Consider the following 21,469-nt stretch of genomic DNA (forward strand, 5'->3'; position numbering starts at 1 on the left):
GTGTTCATGATAATGTAGTGTTCATGATAATGTAGTGTGCATGATAATGTAGTGTGCATGATAATGTAGTGTACATGATAATGTAGTGTTCATGATAATGTAGTGTGCATGATAATGTAGTGTTCATGATAACGTAGTGTTCATGATAATGTAGTGTTCATGATAATGTAGTGTGCATGATAATGTAGTGTTCATGATAATGTAGTGTGCATGATACTGTAGTGTTCATGATAATGTAGTGTTCATGATAATGTAGTGTTCATGATAATGTAGTGTTCATGATAATGTAGTGTTCATGATAATGTAGTGTGCATGATAATGTAGTGTGCATTATCAGGGTCATGTCTATTTCAACAAAGGAGAAGACAGGCTTTACGAACAGCATTCTCTATCGTTTAATTGAGATCCGACAGTCCAAACAGAAAACGTACGTAAAACTGTACACTAACAGTACTGTACACTAACAGTATTCTGATTCATCAGATGTCTTCATTTATATTCTCTCAGAGTACACACAGAACCATGTTGAACGCATGCAGTAGAAAAACAGGTCAACTACACAGACTGTGAACGTTGTGTTTTATCCAAAGCGGAAGCTGGTCTCTCTCCCAGTGCGTGGCTTGCTTATCTATAGAGGCGTGCTCAGAGGATGACCAGGTCACGCCCGTCGAAGCACTGACACGCCCCTCTGGGACACGCACACCGCTGTCTGGGCTCCACGGTGACCGGAGCAGCGACGGACAGGACGCTCATCAGGCTCAGACTGGAGAAGATGGGGAAGACCTTCCCAGTGAAGGTGTGTGTGACCGTGTAGATGTAGATGTCTCTCTCGTCTGAGAAGGACAGCTGTCCTCTGTCCATGTCCAGGCGCACTCGGAGGCGATTGATGTTGTTGACGGGGAGCCTGACGGGCTCCTGACCGGGGCAGCACACCAGGTACTCTTCCGACTCGCTGTAGTGGACGGCCCAGCTTCCTCCGGCGGGGTGGAACCTGCTGACCGACCCGGGGGCCACGCCCACCCACCACCTGTCCAGCGGCACCTCCACCTCCCAGCGGTGTGTCCCCGAGCTGAAGCCCTCGGAGCCCAGGACCCAGAAGTCCTCGAACCTTTCGGGGTTGTCGGGGACGTCCACACGCTGCCTGTCTCGCACGGCGGTCAGGTCCCTGGAGAGCAGCAGGCAGCCCACCGGGGTGTTGGGGTCCAGGACCACGGGAGCTGAGCAGGGAGGGCGAGAGACATGCAGGATCAACAGCAGACTCCCAGTGAACGGGAGGGCGAGAGACACGCAGGATCAACAGCAGACTCCCAGTGAACGGGAGGGCGAGAGACATGCAGGATCAACAGCAGACTCCCAGTGAACGGGAGGGCGAGAGACACGCAGGATCAACAGCAGACTCCCAGTGAACGGGAGGGCGAGAGACACACAGGATCAACAGCAGACTCCCAGTGAACGGGAGGGCGAGAGACACACAGTATCAACAGCAGACTCCCAGTGAACGGGAGGGCGAGAGACACGCAGGATCAACAGCAGACTCCCAGTGAACGGGAGGGCGAGAGACATGCAGGATCAACAGCAGACTCCCAGTGAACGGGAGGGCGAGAGACATGCAGGATCAACAGCAGACTCCCAGTGAACGGGAGGGCGAGAGACATGCAGGATCAACAGCAGACTCCCAGTGAACGGGAGGGCGAGAGACATGCAGGATCAACAGCAGACTCCCAGTGAACGGGAGGGCGAGAGACACACAGGATCAACAGCAGACTCCCAGTGAACGGGAGGGCGAGAGACACACAGGATCAACAGCAGACTCCTAGTGAACGGGAGGGCGAGAGACACACAGGATCAACAGCAGACTCCCAGTGAACGGGAGGGCGAGAGACATGCAGGATCAACAGCAGACTCCTAGTGAACGGGAGGGCGAGAGACACACAGGATCAACAGCAGACTCCCAGTGAACGGGAGGGCGAGAGACACGCAGGATCAACAGCAGACTCCCAGTAAAGGCCTGTGCCTCTGTGTGGAGGGGAGGCAGGGGCGGGACATCTATCCAGGGGTTTCCTGCAGGCGGCCGCCTCCAGCTCTCAACAAAAAAACACAAAAACCCACTAAGACCTGCTAACCTGTACACATGTTGTGTAGTCGGTACTAATTTGTTGTTTTCCAGTGATTTATGTTGTACAATTTTAATCTGTGCGACCTTGAAATATAAATTGGGAGCGTTGGTGCGTGTAAACATAATTGCTCTGGTGCAACCTTTTTTTTTTTTTTTATAAAGATATTTTTTAGGGCTTTTTCAGCTTTTAATGTTATAGGACAGTGTAGAGAGACAGGAAACGTGGGAGAGAGAGAGAGAGAGAGAGAGGGGAGGACATGCGGCACAGGACCCGAGCCGGGAATCGAACCCGGGTCTGCCGCGTGAAGGACTAGCCTTCATATGGTGCGCCTCACTTACCCGCTGAGCTACCGGGCGCCCTGGTGAAACCTTTCCATTCAGACGATTCGCTAGTTACACTCACAGGCCATGTTGATCACAGGGAAAATGAAAGTTTTCCTCCCATGACTTGAACGCCTAAGCAGCCATTTCTGGAATTAGGAAGGTGGCAGAAGGACCAGGGGTTGGACTGGGACAAGGTTCTCCACTAGACCGGGGTTTGGACTGGGACAAAGCTCTAGACTAGACCGGGGTTGGACTGGGACAAAGCTCTCCACTAGACCGGGGTTGGACTGGGACAAAGCTCTAGACTAGACCGGGGTTGGACTGGGACAAAGCTCTGGACTAGACCGGGGTTGGACTGGGACAAAGCTCTCCACTAGACCGGGGTTGGACTGGGACAAAGCTCTGGACTAGACCGGGGTTGGACTGGGACACTAGACCGGGGTTGGACTGGGACACGGGGTTGGACTGGGACACGGGGTTGGACTGGGACACGGGGTTGGACTGGGACACGGGGTTTGGACTGGGACACGGGGTTTGGACTGGGACACGGGGGTTGGACTGGGACAAAGCTCTGGACTAGACCGGGGTTGGACTGGGACAAAGCTCTCGACTAGACCGGGGTTGGACTGGGACAAAGCTCTGGACTAGACCGGGGTTGGACTGGGACAAAGCTCTCTACTAGACCGGGGTTGGACTGGGACAAGGTTCTCCACTAGACCGGGGTTGGACTGGGACAAAGCTCTCTACTAGACCGGGGTTGGACTGGGACAAGGTTCTCTACTAGACCGGGGTTGGACTGGGACAAGGTTCTCCACTAGACCGGGGTTGGACTGGGACAAGGTTCTCTACTAGACCGGGGTTGGACTGGGACAAGGTTCTCTACTAGACCGGGGTTTGGACTGGGACACAGCTCTCCCCTAGACCGGGGTTGGACTGGGACAAAGCTCTCGACTAGACCGGGGTTGGACTGGGACAAAGCTCTGGACTAGACCGGGGTTGGACTGGGACAAGGTTCTCTACTAGACCGGGGTTGGACTGGGACAAGGTTCTCCACTAGACCGGGGTTGGACTGGGACAAGGTTCTCCACTAGACCGGGGTTGGACTGGGACAAAGCTCTCTACTAGACCAGCGCATCCAGCTCAGATGAGATTGAGATCTCTCAGGGTATCAAACAGACAATGCTTTCTCTATGGGAGTGTGAGTCTCTTCTCATTCATTCACACACACGTCTATTGTGTAGCCGACATGTTTGACCTGACAACCTACATTATAGTCGCAGGGCCTTGATGTGCCCTCACAAATGTTCTAGGCTGGCTGTTATTTAAAAATAAACAATGAAATGGGATAATGTAGTCTAATATAGTTAGATAATGTAGGCTAATATAGTTAGATAATGTAGGCTAATATAGTTAGATAATGTAGGCTAATATAGTTAGGCAGGCTAATCCAGCAGACATCGGTGCATAAAAAATCCCCCAGAATGCAGGAAACAAAGCTCTTGATGTCCAGAGTTTCCTGGGGGCGGATCCCGAACACGCCCACTTAATGTCCCACCGCCACCTCATCCTGAACCAGGAACAACCCTGTGATCACAATCCCCAAGGAGGCAGGGATGTGCACAGCCACTGTGTTCACTGACCTGTTTACTGTATGGCGCTTTTGTAACTGACTATATGACTCGTCTTAAACAGCGATTCCCGCCCCCTCAGTTTCACCAGCCAATCAGGACACAGTGACCAGTGATGAGGCACCAGGCTTACTCGGATCATAGCCAACATTTTTGTACAGGGAAATCAACACATCAACACCAGAGCATGCTGGGTGTGAGTTCTCATCAACCCAGTTGAATGGTTATATGACAGTTTCATTAGACATGAAATGACATGAAACTTCCCCATTGTCTTTCAAATCAAAGTACTCCCGAACTTGGCTGATGTTACGACCAGACATCTGCGCGACCCAATTAATAAAGCTGTAGTAATGAGCCACTGTTTCTCTCTCTCTCTCTCTCACACACACGCATGCAGGCACACACACACACACACACACACACACACACACACGCACACGCACACGCACACGCACACGCACACGCACACGCACACACAGACAGACAGAGTCTCACACACACACTTGAATAGACAGACAGACGGAGTGTGACTACTAGTAGCAAACTCTCAGTGCTCAGGCGCTTATTGTTGCTTTAGTCAGGAGGAGCAGCTCCCCCCCACCCCCCCCTGTGGGTCCCTGCCTAACCCCCCCCCACCCCCCCGTGGGTCTGTCTAGGCAGGTCAGGTCGCCCCCACCCCCCCCCCGTGGGTCCCTGCATAATAGTCTGCTCTTTACTAGTCTGGACTCAAGCGCCACACAACATGGGCAGAGGGGCGGAGCCAGAGGGGCGGAGCCAGCGAGGGGGCGGAGCCAGCGCATAACCTTTCAGATCCAGCTGCATCTGAACCTTATTTCATCAGGAGTGTATAGTTGTGACTAAATGAAAAAAAACTAATTTAGGTAAAACACTTTGTCCTCAGTGACGTGAGCGTTAACATGGAAGAAAGTCCAGGTACGTCACACCTGTGTGCCAGATATGAGACTGACCGCTCGCTAGAGCAGAACTTGAACTCTGCGGTCAGCCACAAAATAGAGGCCAAATCAGCCTCTGGTTGAAAATCCTCTCAGTGTCCACTAGGCATGGGCCAGTTACCGGTCTCATGATACCTCGGTGTGAAGAAGTCAGGGTTCCAAAATCAATACCCTTCCGTTCCGCCGGTTAACTCGGACGGTATGTGTTGCATAACTTTTACGTCAGAATTATGAGTTCACTATAATGTTACCAATCTCCAAAGACATGGTGCAGCAGTGAGTTAGTGCTCATCAGCTAACATGTATGGATAATCCATTACGAGCGGCGCTAACAGGCTAAACAAAACAATAACATTAGCAGCGCGAGCTTCACGGCTTCGCCTCAAAAACAGAACTCATCTCCGGTAGCGTTCTTGCGTTCAGGGATTTCAAAACAAAGGTCACACCCCAAAAATATTTTTGTGATTTGATGGAAAACATTCCAATGGACATACATTATCCTCTCACCAGAAAGTGAGCATGTCTGCAAAAAACCAGCTAGGCTGATTGAGCTGCAAGCCTCACTTAAGAGACTGCATTTCATTAAAAAAGAAAAAAAAGTGTTTTACTACTAAACGACATTTACTAATATTCCAAATGTTCTATATTTTATGTAAAAATAAACTACATTTTGTTCAATGGCAAAACCTCCCCCCCCCCCCAGAGATACCGTGAAACCGTAGTATTTTGGCCTGATGTTATCATACCGTCTAAATCTCATACCGGCCCATGACTACAGTAGTGTCCACGAATATCCCATCTTGTTGCCAGATGTCCTTGTCGTAGCGAGAGCTTCTGGGTACTCAGAATAGGTCTGTACTGGTTTCAGGGAACGTTTTACACTCAGGATAATACTGCATATTGCCTTGAATGAGAATCACAGGACACCACAGAAATACAACAAAAAATGGAAATGACTGATTTGTATACTGACTGTATTTGACCATCTCTTTCATGTGGTCCCAGACGTGGAAGGACAGGTTGCCCAGGTGCTTGGGCTCGTCCAGCAAGGCTCCCGGGACCGGCTGGGGGTCCGGCAGGGCGCTCTGGGCGGAGGCTCTGGGGAGGAACGTCAGGTCACTGGGGTTCGGGATCCAAAGAGAAGTAAAACCCAGGTGAGGAGGAAGCACTCTTACTGCTCCATAGTGGCCTCGAAGTTCTGTGGAGGAGAAAAAAAAAAAGCAGCTTATTAATAAACTGTCAACTAATACAGGACAAAATCTCTCATGAAAATCACTGGTCAGTGCAATCATTCTCCTCCCAGTGCTGTTGGGGTCCTGTGGTTCCTGACTAGTTTACCTGCATGGAGGCGGGGTCCTGACTAGTTTACCTGCATGGAGGCGGGGTCTTGACTAGTTTACCTGCATGGAGGCGGGGTCTTGACTAGTTTACCTGCATGGAGGCGGGGTCTTGACTAGTTTACCTGCATGGAGGAGGGGTCTTGACTAGTTTACCTGCATTGAGGCGGGGTCTTGACTAGTTTACCTGCATTGAGGCGGGGTCTTGACTAGTTTACCTGCATTGAGGCGGGGTCTTGACTAGTTTACCTGCATGGAGGCGGGGTCTTGACTAGTTTACCTGCATGGAGGCGGGGTCTTGATGTTGGAGCTGCTCCTCCGCAGCTGCGATGGTGTCAGAGAGGGCAGACCTCTCCTCCCCCAGTCGCTCCATCTTCTCCTCCATCGCCCGACGCTTGGTCCTCTGCTCCCTCCTCAGCGCAGTCATCCTTGACGCTTCCTCGCTCTTCAGAAACTTCCTGAGCCGCCGGAACTCCGCCTTGATCTGCGTCTCCACACTGAGGGCCTGAGTCTGCAGACGGAAGAACGCCACACACTCCTAGTGTACCAGCCAACTAGCCTGGTACCACCATCCCCCTCTCTCCTAGCCTGGTACCACCATCCTCCTCTCTCCTAGCCTGGTACCACCATCCCCCTCTCTCCTAGCCTGGTACCACCATCCCCTTCTCTCTCTGTCCTCCTCTCTCCTAGCCTGGTACCACCATCCCCTTCTCTCTGTCCTCCTCTCTCCTAGCCTGGTACCACCATCCCCTTCTCTCTGTCCTCCTCTCTCCTAGCCTGGTACCACCATCCCCTTCTCTCTCTGTCCCCCTCTCTCCTAGCCTGGTACCACCATCCCCTTCTCTCTCTGTCCTCCTCTCTCCTAGCCTGGTACCACCATCCCCTATTCTCTGTCCCCCTCTCTCCTAGCCTGGTACCACCATCCCCTTCTCTCTCTGTCCTCCTCTCTCCTAGCCTGGTACCACCATCCCCTTCTCTCTCTGTCCCCCTCTCTCCTAGCCTGGTACCACCATCCCCTTCTCTCTCTGCCCCCCTCTCTCCTAGCCTGGTACCACCATCCCCTTCTCTCTCTGTCCTCCTCTCTCCTAGCCTGGTACCACCATCCCCTTCTCTCTCTGTCCCCCTCTCTCCTAGCCTGGTACGACCATCCCCTTCTCTCTCTGTCCCCCTCTCTCCTAGCCTGGTACCACCATCCCCTTCTCTCTCTGTCCCCCTCTCTCCTAGCCTGGTACCACCATCCCCTTCTCTCTCTGTCCCCCTCTCTCCTAGCCTGGTACCACCATCCCCTTCTCTCTCTGTCCCCCTCTCTCCTAGCCTGGTACCGCCATCCCCTTCTCTCTCTGTCCCTCTCTCTCCTAGCCTGGTACCACCATCCCCTTCTCTCTCTGTCCCCCTCTCTCCTAGCCTGGTACCACCATCCCCTTCTCTCTCTGTCCCTCTCTCTCCTAGCCTGGTACCACCATCCCCTTCTCTCTCTGTCCCCCTCTCCTAGACTGGTACCACCATCCCCCTCTCTCTCTGTCCCCCTCTCTCCTAGCCTGGTACCACCATCCCCTTCTCTCTCTGTCCTCCTCTCTCCTAGCCTGGTACCACCATCCCCTTCTCTCTCTGTCCTCCTCTCTCCTAGCCTGGTACCACCATCCCCTTCTCTCTCTGTCCCCCTCTCTCCTAGCCTGGTACCGCCATCCCCTTCTCTCTCTGTCCTCCTCTCTCCTAGCCTGGTACCACCATCCCCTTCTCTCTCTGTCCCCCTCTCTCCTAGCCTGGTACCACCATCCCCTTCTCTCTCTGTCCCCCTCTCTCCTAGCCTGGTACCACCATCCCCCTCTCTCCAGCTCACATTCTGTTTCACCAACGCAGAACGGTCTGGCCTTCGCCTCCTCCAGAGCCATTATGCCAAAATCCAGACCATACCGGGCCAATCAGGGACTGCGTTTTAACTGCTGTCCCACCCCACAATGGAAAGCAGCCCATGATTGGTTCGTGTCCCTGCCGCTCGCTAAACAAACATGGCGGCTCCCGAAGCAACGAGTGGTAACATTAACGTTAGAAGAATAAACGCAGCTATAAGTGCAGTTATTGCAGGAATAGACTTAATCACAACACTTAAACAAGAACAAGTCTATGCACTAGCGGAGTTTCTCGGTGGAAAATACATTTGACCGTTGTTGCAGCTCATCCAAGACATGTTTTTACGTGTCAGATAAAAGGGTTTACCTTGATATGCTCTGATGACTCCTCACAGGTCAGCTGAACTTGGTCAAACACCTTCCGCTTTTTATTCAAGGTCTCCAGCGTCCTCTTTAGCTTCTCCTGGGAGGAGAAAACATTGAGGAACATTTTTCCTCTGGCAAAAACCAAATGGTGGCAGAAAGAGTCTTCTTGATAAGGACTCAACTCCATAGAACGACCCAGAGTAAGAACGAGGTCAAACTGACACAGCTACATCCGTACAGTGTGCAGATGACTCACCCCGTAGTGGGAGTGTCCAGCCTGGGTCAGCGTTGGCTTACCTTCGGACTCTGCTCTGCCCTCCGGTCTCTCTCCTGCCACACAGCTTCACAGATGTTCTTGAGGGCCAGGTTACAGGGGGCCTTGTCCACCCAAAACTCAACCCCAAACTGGCACTCCGGACAGGAGCGCAGTCCTATGTGGCGCCAGGCTGTCCGAACACACGGCTCACAGAAGGTGTGGCTGCAGTTCAAGATGACTGGGCTCCTGAAAATGTCCTTACAGAGAGGACAGGTCAGGTCTTGTTGTGAGAGACCCCACCATTCGTCCGACATCTTCTCACACTTTCTGTTAAGTGAAAATTGTGCAAGAGATTAGAACAGGTGTATAGAATGGGAAATTACAGTCACCATTTCCCACCAGCTGATAAGGTGAAAAGGGGCAAATTCAGCAGTAGTGTGAGGCCCAAATCAGTCCAACCCCCCAAACACACCTTTCCTTTTAAACCCCCCAAACACACCTTTCCTTTTAAACCCCCCAACCATTCAGTTCTGCCTTGTTAACAATCCGCTAGGCTGTGGTAGCTAAAGCAGTGTGGAGTTTCGATTGTTTTGCAAGAGTCAGAGATTGTGGGGTCACATATACTTTACTAGCGAACGTACTGACACGAACAAGCAGATAGTGAAAACTCTCTGCCCAACTAACACCGTGAGCTGGGTTAGTACTAGTAACCCTGCTAGCTAACTAACTTTAACGGTTAACTAACTAGCTGTGTTAGTACTAGTAACCCTGCTAGCTAACTAACTTTAACGGTTAACTAACTAGCTGTGTTAGTACTAGTAACCCTGCTAGCTAACTAACTTTAATGGTTAACTAACTAGCTGTGTTAGTACTAGTAACCCTGCTAGCTAACTAACTTTAACGGTTAACTAACTAGCTGTGTTAGTACTAGTAACCCTGCCAGCTAACTAACTTTAACGGTTAACTAACTAGCTGGGTTAGTACTAGTAACCCTGCCAGCTAACTAACTTTAACGGTTAACTAACTAGCTGGGTTAGTACTAGTAACCCTGCCAGCTAACTAACTTTAACAGTTAACTAACTAGCTGGGTTAGTACTAGTAACCCTGCCAGCTAACTAACTTTAACAGTTAACTAACTAGCTGGGTTAGTACTAGTAACCCTGCCAGCTAACTAACTTTAACAGTTAACTAACTAGCTGGGTTAGTACTAGTAAGCCTGCCAGCTAACTAACTTTAACAGTTAACTAACTAGCTGGGTTAGTACTAGTAACCCTGCCAGCTAACTAACTTTAACAGTTAACTAACTAGCTGGGTTAGTACTAGTAACCCTGCCAGCTAACTAACTTTAACAGTTAACTAACTAGCTGGGTTAGTACTAGTAACCCTGCCAGATAACTAACTTTAACGGTTAACTAACTAGCTGGGTTAGTACTAGTAACCCTGCCAGATAACTAACCTTAACGGTTAACTAACTAGCTGTGTTAGTACTAGTAACCCTGCCAGATAACTAACTTTAACGGTTAACTAACTAGCTGGGTTAGTACTAGTAACCCTGCCAGCTAACTAACTTTAACGGTTAACTAACTAGCTGGGTTAGTACTAGTAACCCTGCCAGCTAACTAACTTTAACAGTTAACTAACTAGCTGGGTTAGTACTAGTAACCCTGCCAGCTAACTAACTTTAACGGTTAACTAACTAGCTGGGTTAGTACTAGTAGCCCTGCCAGCTAACTAACTTTAACAGTTAACTAACTAGCTGGGTTAGTACTAGTAACCCTGCCAGCTAACTAACTTTAACGGTTAACTAACTAGCTGGGTTAGTACTAGTAACCCTGCTAGCTAACTAACTTTAACGGTTAACTAACTAGCTGGGTTAGTACTAGTAACCCTGCCAGCTAACTAACTTTAACGGTTAACTAACTAGCTGGGTTAGTACTAGTAACCCTGCCAGCTAACTAACTTTAACGGTTAACTAACTAGCTGGGTTAGTACTAGTAACCCTGCTAGCTAACTAACTTTAACAGTTAACTAACTAGCTGGGTTAGTACTAGTAACCCTGCTAGCTAACTAACTTTAACGGATAACTAACTAGCTGGGTTAGTACTAGTAACCCTGCCAGCTAACTAACTTTAACGGTTAACTAACTAGCTGTGTTAGTACTAGTAACCCTGCTAGCTAACTAACTTTAACGGTTAACTAACTAGCTGTGTTAGTACTAGTAACCCTGCTAGCTAACTAACTTTAACGGTTAACTAACTAGCTGTGTTAGTACTAGTAACCCTGCTAGCTAACTAACTTTAACGGTTAACTAACTAGCTGTGTTAGTACTAGTAACCCTGCCAGCTAACTAACTTTAACGGTTAACTAACTAGCTGGGTTAGTACTAGTAACCCTGCCAGCTAACTAACTTTAACGGTTAACTAACTAGCTGGGTTAGTACTAGTAACCCTGCCAGCTAACTAACTTTAACAGTTAACTAACTAGCTGGGTTAGCACTAGTAACCCTGCCAGCTAACTAACTTTAACAGTTAACTAACTAGCTGGGTTAGTACTAGTAACCCTGCCAGCTAACTAACTTTAACAGTTAACTAACTAGCTGGGTTAGTACTAGTAAGCCTGCCAGCTAACTAACTTTAACAGTTAACTAACTAGCTGGGTTAGTACTAGTAACCCTGCCAGCTAACTAACTTTAACAGTTAACTAACTAGCTGGGTTAGTACTAGTAACCCTGCCAGCTAACTAACTTTAACAGTTAACTAACTAGCTGGGTTAGTACTAGTAACCCTGCCAGATAACTAACTTTAACGGTTAACTAACTAGCTGGGTTAGTACTAGTAACCCTGCCAGATAACTAACCTTAACGGTTAACTAACTAGCTGTGTTAGTACTAGTAACCCTGCCAGATAACTAACTTTAACGGTTAACTAACTAGCTGGGTTAGTACTAGTAACCCTGCCAGCTAACTAACTTTAACGGTTAACTAACTAGCTGGGTTAGTACTAGTAACCCTGCCAGCTAACTAACTTTAACAGTTAACTAACTAGCTGGGTTAGTACTAGTAACCCTGCCAGCTAACTAACTTTAACGGTTAACTAACTAGCTGGGTTAGTACTAGTAACCCTGCCAGCTAACTAACTTTAACAGTTAACTAACTAGCTGGGTAAGTACTAGTAACCCTGCCAGCTAACTAACTTTAACGGTTAACTAACTAGCTGGGTTAGTACTAGTAACCCTGCTAGCTAACTAACTTTAACGGTTAACTAACTAGCTGGGTTAGTACTAGTAACCCTGCCAGCTAACTAACTTTAACGGTTAACTAACTAGCTGGGTTAGTACTAGTAACCCTGCCAGCTAACTAACTTTAACAGTTAACTAACTAGCTGGGTTAGTACTAGTAAGCCTGCCAGCTAACTAACTTTAACAGTTAACTAACTAGCTGGGTTAGTACTAGTAACCCTGCCAGCTAACTAACTTTAACAGTTAACTAACTAGCTGGGTTAGTACTAGTAACCCTGCCAGATAACTAACTTTAACAGTTAACTAACTAGCTGGGTTAGTACTAGTAACCCTGCCAGATAACTAACTTTAACGGTTAACTAACTAGCTGGGTTAGTACTAGTAACCCTGCCAGATAACTAACCTTAACGGTTAACTAACTAGCTGGGTTAGTACTAGTAACCCTGCCAGCTAACTAACTTTAACGGTTAACTAACTAGCTGGGTTAGTACTAGTAACCCTGCCAGCTAACTAACTTTAACGGTTAACTAACTAGCTGGGTTAGTACTAGTAACCCTGCCAGCTAACTAACTTTAACAGTTAACTAACTAGCTGGGTTAGTACTAGTAACCCTGCCAGCTAACTAACTTTAACGGTTAACTAACTAGCTGGGTTAGTACTAGTAACCCTGCCAGCTAACTAACTTTAACAGTTAACTAACTAGCTGGGTTAGTACTAGTAACCCTGCCAGCTAACTAACTTTAACGGTTAACTAACTAGCTGGGTTAGTACTAGTAACCCTGCTAGCTAACTAACTTTAACGGTTAACTAACTAGCTGGGTTAGTACTAGTAACCCTGCCAGCTAACTAACTTTAACAGTTAACTAACTAGCTGGGTTAGTACTAGTAACCCTGCCAGCTAACTAACTTTAACGGTTAACTAACTAGCTGGGTTACTACTAGTAACCCTGCTAGCTAACTAACTTTAACGGTTAACTAACTAGCTGGGTTAGTACTAGTAACCCTGCCAGCTAACTAACTTTAACGGTTAACTAACTAGCTGGGTTAGTACTAGTAACCCTGCCAGCTAACTAACTTTAACAGTTAACTAACTAGCTGGGTTAGTACTAGTAACCCTGCCAGCTAACTAACTTTAACAGTTAACTAACTAGCTGGGTTAGTACTAGTAACCCTGCTAGCTAACTAACTTTAACGGTTAACTAACTAGCTGGGTTAGTACTAGTAACCCTGCCAGCTAACTAACTTTAACGGTTAACTAACTAGCTGTGTTAGTACTAGTAACCCTGCTAGCTAACTAACTTTAACGGTTAACTAACTAGCTGTGTTAGTACTAGTAACCCTGCTAGCTAACTAACTTTAACGGTTAACTAACTAGCTGTGTTAGTACTAGTAACCCTGCCAGCTAACTAACTTTAACGGTTAACTAACTAGCTGGGTTAGTACTAGTAACCCTGCCAGCTAACTAACTTTAACGGTTAACTAACTAGCTGGGTTAGTACTAGTAACCCTGCCAGCTAACTAACTTTAACAGTTAACTAACTAGCTGGGTTAGTACTAGTAACCCTGCCAGCTAACTAACTTTAACAGTTAACTAACTAGCTGGGTTAGTACTAGTAACCCTGCCAGCTATCTAACTTTAACAGTTAACTAACTAGCTGGGTTAGTACTAGTAAGCCTGCCAGCTAACTAACTTTAACAGTTAACTAACTAGCTGGGTTAGTACTAGTAACCCTGCCAGCTAACTAACTTTAACAGTTAACTAACTAGCTGGGTTAGTACTAGTAACCCTGCCAGCTAACTAACTTTAACAGTTAACTAACTAGCTGGGTTAGTACTAGTAACCCTGCCAGATAACTAACTTTAACGGTTAACTAACTAGCTGGGTTAGTACTAGTAACCCTGCCAGATAACTAACCTTAACGGTTAACTAACTAGCTGTGTTAGTACTAGTAACCCTGCCAGATAACTAACTTTAACGGTTAACTAACTAGCTGGGTTAGTACTAGTAACCCTGCCAGCTAACTAACTTTAACGGTTAACTAACTAGCTGGGTTAGTACTAGTAACCCTGCCAGCTAACTAACTTTAACAGTTAACTAACTAGCTGGGTTAGTACTAGTAACCCTGCCAGCTAACTAACTTTAACGGTTAACTAACTAGCTGGGTTAGTACTAGTAACCCTGCCAGCTAACTAACTTTAACAGTTAACTAACTAGCTGGGTTAGTACTAGTAACCCTGCCAGCTAACTAACTTTAACGGTTAACTAACTAGCTGGGTTAGTACTAGTAACCCTGCTAGCTAACTAACTTTAACGGTTAACTAACTAGCTGGGTTAGTACTAGTAACCCTGCCAGCTAACTAACTTTAACGGTTAACTAACTAGCTGGGTTAGTACTAGTAACCCTGCCAGCTAACTAACTTTAACGGTTAACTAACTAGCTGGGTTAGTACTAGTAACCCTGCTAGCTAACTAACTTTAACAGTTAACTAACTAGCTGGGTTAGTACTAGTAACCCTGCTAGCTAACTAACTTTAACGGTTAACTAACTAGCTGGGTTAGTACTAGTAACCCTGCCAGCTAACTAACTTTAACGGTTAACTAACTAGCTGGGTTAGTACTAGTAACCCTGCTAGCTAACTAACTTTAACGGTTAACTAACTAGCTGGGTTAGTACTAGTAACCCTGCCAGCTAACTAACTTTAACGTGTAACTAACTAGCTGGGTTAGTACTAGTAACCCTGCCAGCTAACTAACTTTAACGGTTAACTAACTAGCTGGGTTAGTACTAGTAACCCTGCTAGCTAACTAACTTTAACAGTTAACTAACTAGCTGGGTTAGTACTAGTAACCCTGCTAGCTAACTAACTTTAACAGTTAACTAACTAGCTGGGTTAGTACTAGTAACCCTGCTAGCTAACTAACTTTAACGGTTAACTAACTAGCTGGGTTAGTACTAGTAACCCTGCTAGCTAACTAACTTTAACGGTTAACTAACTAGCTGTGTTAGTACTAGTAACCCTGCTAGCTAACTAACTTTAACAGTTAACTAACTAGCTGTGTTAGTACTAGTAACCCTGCTAGCTAACTAACTTTAACAGTTAACTAACTAGCTGGGTTAGTACTAGTAACCCTGCTAGCTAACTAACTTTAACAGTTAACTAACTAGCTGTGTTAGTACTAGTAACCCTGCCAGCTAACTAACTTTAACAGTTAACTAACTAGCTGGGTTAGTACTAGTAACCCTGCTAGCTAACTAACTTTAACAGTTAACTAACTAGCTGGGTTAGTACTAGTAACCCTGCCAGCTAACTAACTTTAACAGTTAACTAACTAGCTGGGTTAGTACTAGTAACCCTGCTAGCTAACTAACTTTAACGGTTAACTAACTAGCTGGGTTAGTACTAGTAACCCTGCCAGCTAACTAACTTTAACGGTTAACTAACTAGCTGTGTTAGTACTAGTAACCCTGCTAGCTAACTAACTTTAACGGTTAACTAACTAGCTGTGTTAGTACTAGTAACCCTGCTAGCTAACTAACTTTAACGGTTAACTAACTAGCTGTGTTAGTACTAGTAACCCTGCCAGCTAACTAACTTTAACGGTTAACTAACTAGCTGGGTTAGTACTAGTAACCCTGCTAGCTAACTAACTTTAACGGTTAACTAACTAGCTGGGTTAGTACTAGTAACCCTGCTAGCTAACTAACTTTAACGGTTAACTAACTAGCTGTGTTAGTACTAGTAACCCTGCTAGCTAACTAACTTTAACAGTTAACTAACTAGCTGTGTTAGTACTAGTAACCCTGCTAGCTAACTAACTTTAACAGTTAACTAACTAGCTGGGTTAGTACTAGTAACCCTGCTAGCTAACTAACTTTAACAGTTAACTAACTAGCTGTGTTAGTACTAGTAACCCTGCCAGCTAACTAACTTTAACAGTTAACTAACTAGCTGGGTTAGTACTAGTAACCCTGCTAGCTAACTAACTTTAACAGTTAACTAACTAGCTGGGTTAGTACTAGTAACCCTGCCAGCTAACTAACTTTAACAGTTAACTAACTAGCTGGGTTAGTACTAGTAACCCTGCTAGCTAACTAACTTTAACAGTTAACTAACTAGCTGGGTTAGTACTAGTAACCCTGCTAAATATAGCAGAAAATACCACAACAGGCCTATGCTCTCTATGCAAGCACAACTAGCGATCCATAAAGACAGATTGATGAAAACAACCGTTTCGTGGCAGAAAATAGATTTTTAGAAGCTGCATTCTCAGTGCCCCGTCCGCCGCCATTACATGGATATACTGGCTCACGCTGGATTTTAAATTTCTTCTACATGCCTCCGAACTACACCAAAGTGATCTCGGTGAGTCAAACGTCTTATAATATGTCGTAAATAAGGTCCAGGTTGTCAAAAAACGAGCATTGTCCTTTAAGGTGTAACTAACTATCTGAGGTCGTGTTATACTGGGTCTCACTAGCGGGGGCTAAGCTAACGTTAGCTCGCTGCTCAGTAGGGGAGCAGGAACAGTCCCTCAATCACTCAAATACGACTAGTCTACGGGCCAGGCCTCGGTAACCAGCACATCCCCACCTCGATGTCCGTCGGTACCGGTTAGTATTCAGAAGAACGGGAGCAGCAGCTCGCGCAGGTATGAGGAGAACGGTCGAACGTGCAACTACTTCCGGCTACGTCATCACGTAACGTGCTTTTGAGGGGCGGGGCTACCATGGAGGGTGTTACACACAAATGTAGACAACGCATCACTAAAGATATACATTATTACTGTAGTCATTTTTGTTCCACAAAAAATGTTTATCACGATTTTATGAAAACAGAGAAACATGTCGAGAAACATGCTCAAAGTCAAAGTCAATTTTATTTCTAAATTGCTGCTTTGACATTACCAGCATGGCAGCTGTGACCAGTCAAGAGGTCCAGGCATGGTGAAATATGTAATTATAATACGTTTTTATTTTTATAATTATAATTAATATTATATTCTATCTATCTATCTATCTATCTATCCATCCATCTATCCATCTATCCATCTATCTATCTATCTATCTATCTATCTATCTATCTATCCATCTATCCATCTATCTATCTATCTATCTATCTATCTATCTATCTATCTATGAGGGGTTAGCACTAACTAAGCTCCCCTACTGGTGGGTGTGTGTGCTTACAGTATGTACTGCTTTTCAAAGTACATTCAGCATATCTATGAGTACCATAATGCGGGAATGCCATGTTTGTAATGTTTGCATGTCTTACACAGTCTCACCCCCGTTCCATCTAAGATCGTCTGTGTGGCTCGAGCTAAATAGCTAACAGCTTTGAGAGAAGCCTTTAAGACACATAACTAAAGCAGAAGGTTGTGTGGTTTTAATGGCTCAAACCTTCCTATTTAAATGACACTGAACAAAACATGAATGCTGTGAAATAAAAGTCCAGGAACTTCTGACTTTAGGATTGGATCAAAGAAAAAAGAAACTGAACATGAATAAATGATTAGAGTTCAGAGGTTTTTCTTTGATCCAAATCAAAGAAATTGGCAAATCCATCAACTTTGCTGTTTGTGACACGTTTTGTGTGGTGTCCAATATCTGACAACACACGAACTGCCATTAGTGCACCATTAATCAAAAATCATATTTAAGTTATTAAACATTAACTTATGCTATGCATAACACATGAACTATAGTACTCTAGGTAGATAGTTTATTTTTTGACATGTGTTTTCAGATGAGTGGAGATGACTGACTGTGTTTTCAGATGAGTGGAGATGACTGACTGTGTGTTCAGATGAGTGGAGATGACTGACTGTGTGTTCAGAGGAGAGGAGATGACTGACTGTGTGTTCAGATGAGTGGAGATGACTGACTGTGTGTTCAGATGAGTGGAGATGACTGACTGTGTTTTCAGATGAGTGGAGATGACTGACTGTGTTTTCAGATGAGTGGAGATGACTGACTGTGTGTTCAGATGAGTGGAGATGACTGACTGTGTTTTCAGATGAGTGGAGATGACTGACTGTGTTTTCAGATGAGTGGAGATGACTGACTGTGTTTTCAGATGAGTGGAGATGACTGACTGTGTTTTCAGATGAGTGGAGATGACTGACTGTGTTTTCAGATGAGTGGAGATGACTGACTGTGTTTTCAGATGAGTGGAGATGACTGACTGTGTGTTCAGATGAGAGGAGATGACTGACTGTGTTTTCAGATGAGAGGAGATGACTGACTGTTTTCAGATGAGTGTAGACTGACTGACTGTGTGTTCAGATGAGTGGAGATGACTGACTGTGTGTTCAGATGAGTGGAGATGACTGACTGTGTTTTCAGATGAGTGGAGATGAAGACTGTGTTTTCAGATGAGGGGAGATGACTGACTGTGTTTTCAGATGAGAGGAGATGACTGACTGTGTTTTCAGGTGAGTGTAGATGACTGACTGTGTGTTCAGATGAGTGTAGATGACTGACTGTGTTTTCAGATGAGTGTAGACTGACTGTGTGTTCAGATGAGTGGAGATGACTGTGTGTTCAGATGAGTGGAGATGACTGACTGTGTGTTCAGATGAGTGTAGATGACTGAATGTGTGTTCAGATGAGTGGAGATGACTGACTGTGTGTTCAGATGAGTGGAGATGACTGACTGTGTGTTCAGAGGAGAGGAGATGACTGACTGTGTTTTCAGATGAGTGGAGATGACTGACTGTGTTTTCAGATGAGTGGAGATGAAGACTGTGTTTTCAGATGAGGGGAGATGACTGACTGTGTTTTCAGATGAGTGGAGATGACTGACTGTGTTTTCAGATGAGAGGAGATGACTGACTGTGTTTTCAGGTGAGTGTAGATGACTGACTGTGTTTTCAGATGAGTGTAGATGACTGACTGTGTTTTCAGATGAGTGTAGATGACTGACTGTGTGTTCAGATGAGGGGAGATGACTGACTGTGTTTTCAGATGAGGGGAGATGACTGACTGTGTGTTCAGATGAGGGGAGATGACTGACTGTGTTTTCAGATGAGGGGAGATGACTGACTGTGTTTTCAGATGAGAGGAGATGACTGACTGTGTTTTCAGGTGAGTGTAGATGACTGACTGTGTTTTCAGATGAGTGTAGATGACTGACTGTGTTTTCAGATGAGGGGAGATGACTGACTGTGTGTTCAGATGAGGGGAGATGACTGACTGTGTTTTCAGATGAGTGGAGATGACTGACTGTGTTTTCAGATGAGTGGAGATGACTGACTGTGTTTCAGATGAGTGGAGATGACTGACTGTGTTTTCAGATGAGTGGAGATGACTGACTGTGTTTTCAGATGAGTGTGTTGACTGACTGTGTTTTCAGATGAGTGTAGACTGACTGACTGTCTTGAAAATACAAAGAGATGAGTCGGTGAGACCCGCCTACTTATGACATCATCTCCTCAGTATTCCACAACAATAAACAATACCAGTGAAATCACAGTATCTTCATCATGTGTCACTCAGTAGTCACTTTCCTTGGCATTTAACAGTGGCTGTCAAAATCTCTTTGGTCACAGACACAAAGAGGCAGCCAGTCTGTGGCAGGTTTCAAAATAAAGAGCATTTGGTCTCAAAAACACATTGAATCTAAAATGAGGTTTAGATACTGGACTGACTTGTGTTTGCAGACCAAAACCATTCACAACAATAAAGAAATCCCAGAAAAAACACTTAGTCCACAGGTTATATACACAACAGTAAATATAAATATATCCACCATATAAAGAATGACTACCAGGATTCATCCTGATCCTGTCAGTACTGTCACCATCTAATGGGCGCTTGTTTGGTCACAGAGATCTTCTCGTCTGGAAGTCAGACTCATTACAGACAAAAAGTCATGTTCAGTAGACCTCCAGGCTAGAGATCTCCATGGGCAACATGGTAAATATAAATGGTAAATGGTAAATGATAAATGGACTGCACTTATAGCGCTATTATCCAAATCATTACATTACATTACATTACAGTCATTTAGCAGACGCTTTTATCCAAAGCGACTAACAATAATTGCATTTAACGTAGGAAAAGCCAATGTGCTACTACTTGCCAGAACTCACAAGTGCATCTTCCCTCTAAAACAAGTGACTAAGAGCATAATCTAGTGCTGAAGGCAAAGTGCAAGAATAGCAATCTAAAATACAATGCAATACAATACAATGAAATACAATAAGTGCTTAGGAGGGAGGATTGTTGTAGTACTTCTTGAAGAGGTGAGTTTTGAGCCTGCGACGAAAGATGGGCAGCGACTCTGCTGTCCTGACTTCAGTGGGCAGTTCGTTCCACCACTGCGGGGCCAGGACAGAGAAGAGCTGTGACCGTGTCGATCGACCGCAGGGGCCTCGGAGTGACGGGGCAACCAGTCGCCCCGAGGTAGCAGAGCGTAGCGGTCGGGAGGGGGTGTAGGGTTTGACCATGGCCTAGAGGTAGGAGGGGGCTGTTCCTTTCATTGCCCTGTAGGCTAGCGCCAGAGTTATAAACTGGATGCGAGCCGCTACAGGGAACCAGTGTAGGGAACAGAGAAGGGAAGTTGTGAGGGAGAACTTGGGGTGGTTGAACACCAGGCGAGCAGCAGCTTTCATAAATCAGCAGCTTGGCAGCTTTCATAAATCACTTTACAATGGTCTCTCATTCACCCATTTACACACACATTCACACACCAATGGTGGCAGCTGCCATGCAAGCGGAGAAAAAAGAGACATTTTCACATTCAGTTAGCCTGCTCATTGGGACCAATTTGGGGTTCAGTGTTTTGCCCAAGGACACTTCGGCATGTGAACAGGAGGAGCCAGGATTCAAACTGCCAACCCTACGATCATTGGACGACCTGCTTTACCTCCTCAGCCACAAAGAAAATATGCTGGAAATACCTTGTTAAAGGAAGGTGTTAGCTTGCAGTGTTAGCTTGCAGTAGGTGTTAGCTTGCAGTGGCAACCACTGGACATTGTGTGTGTGTGTGTGTGTGTGTGTGTGTGTGTGTGTGTGTGTGTGTGTGTGTGTGTGTGTGTGTGTGTGTGTGTGTGTGTGGTGTCGCCCCTCACTCACGTGTGTTGTGTGTCTCACTGTGTGGGTTTTAAAAGGGAAACAATTGGAAAACAATTGGAAAATAGCTACTGTATTTGAATGTAGTGACAAGTGTTAAGGGGGAGGGGGGGTCGGAGGTTTGAGTCTGAGAATGGAAGTGGTGGTGGGGGGGGGGGGGCTGTTGTGGGGTTAGGGGTCTCTTAGTCTCATGGTGGGGTTAGGGGTCTCTTAGTCTCATGGTGGGGTTAGGGGTCTCTTAGTCTCATGGTGAGGTTAGGGGTCTCTTAGTCTCATGGTGGGGTTAGGGGTCTCTTAGTCTCATGGTGGGGTTAGGGGTCTC

General features: G+C 46.1%; 1 protein-coding gene across 1 annotated transcript; it reads right to left on the minus strand.

Moving 5' to 3' along the window:
* Positions 1 to 519: 519 nt before the first annotated feature.
* On the minus strand, positions 520 to 16,725 carry LOC311328854 (E3 ubiquitin-protein ligase TRIM35-like). Its single transcript, XM_084462758.1, has 7 exons — positions 16,664 to 16,725; positions 8,875 to 9,160; positions 8,579 to 8,674; positions 6,642 to 6,872; positions 6,200 to 6,222; positions 5,998 to 6,122; positions 520 to 1,217 (listed from the first exon to the last, which is right to left on the minus strand). The coding sequence occupies exons 2-7, from the start codon at positions 9,145 to 9,147 to the stop codon at positions 643 to 645; spliced, it is 1,323 nt and encodes a 440-aa protein (XP_084318884.1). The 5' UTR covers positions 9,148 to 9,160; positions 16,664 to 16,725; the 3' UTR covers positions 520 to 642.
* Between the last annotated feature and the right edge of the window lie 4,744 nt (positions 16,726 to 21,469).

Source organism: Borostomias antarcticus (genome assembly GCF_949987555.1).
Source record: "Borostomias antarcticus genome assembly, contig: scaffold_335, whole genome shotgun sequence".
Lineage (NCBI taxonomy): Eukaryota > Metazoa > Chordata > Actinopteri > Stomiiformes > Stomiidae > Borostomias > Borostomias antarcticus.

Coding starts and splice junctions, on each gene's coding strand:
- LOC311328854 (XM_084462758.1), bottom strand. CDS start 9,147: ATGTCGGACGAATGGTGGGGTCTCTCACAACAAGACCTGACCTGTCCT. Junction 6,123..6,199: donor TTCGAGGCCACTATGGAGCA/GTAAGAGTGCTT, acceptor GTTCCTCCCCAG/AGCCTCCGCCCAGAGCGCCC. Junction 1,218..5,997: donor GAAAGAGATGGTCAAATACA/GTCAGTATACAA, acceptor CTCCCTGCTCAG/CTCCCGTGGTCCTGGACCCC.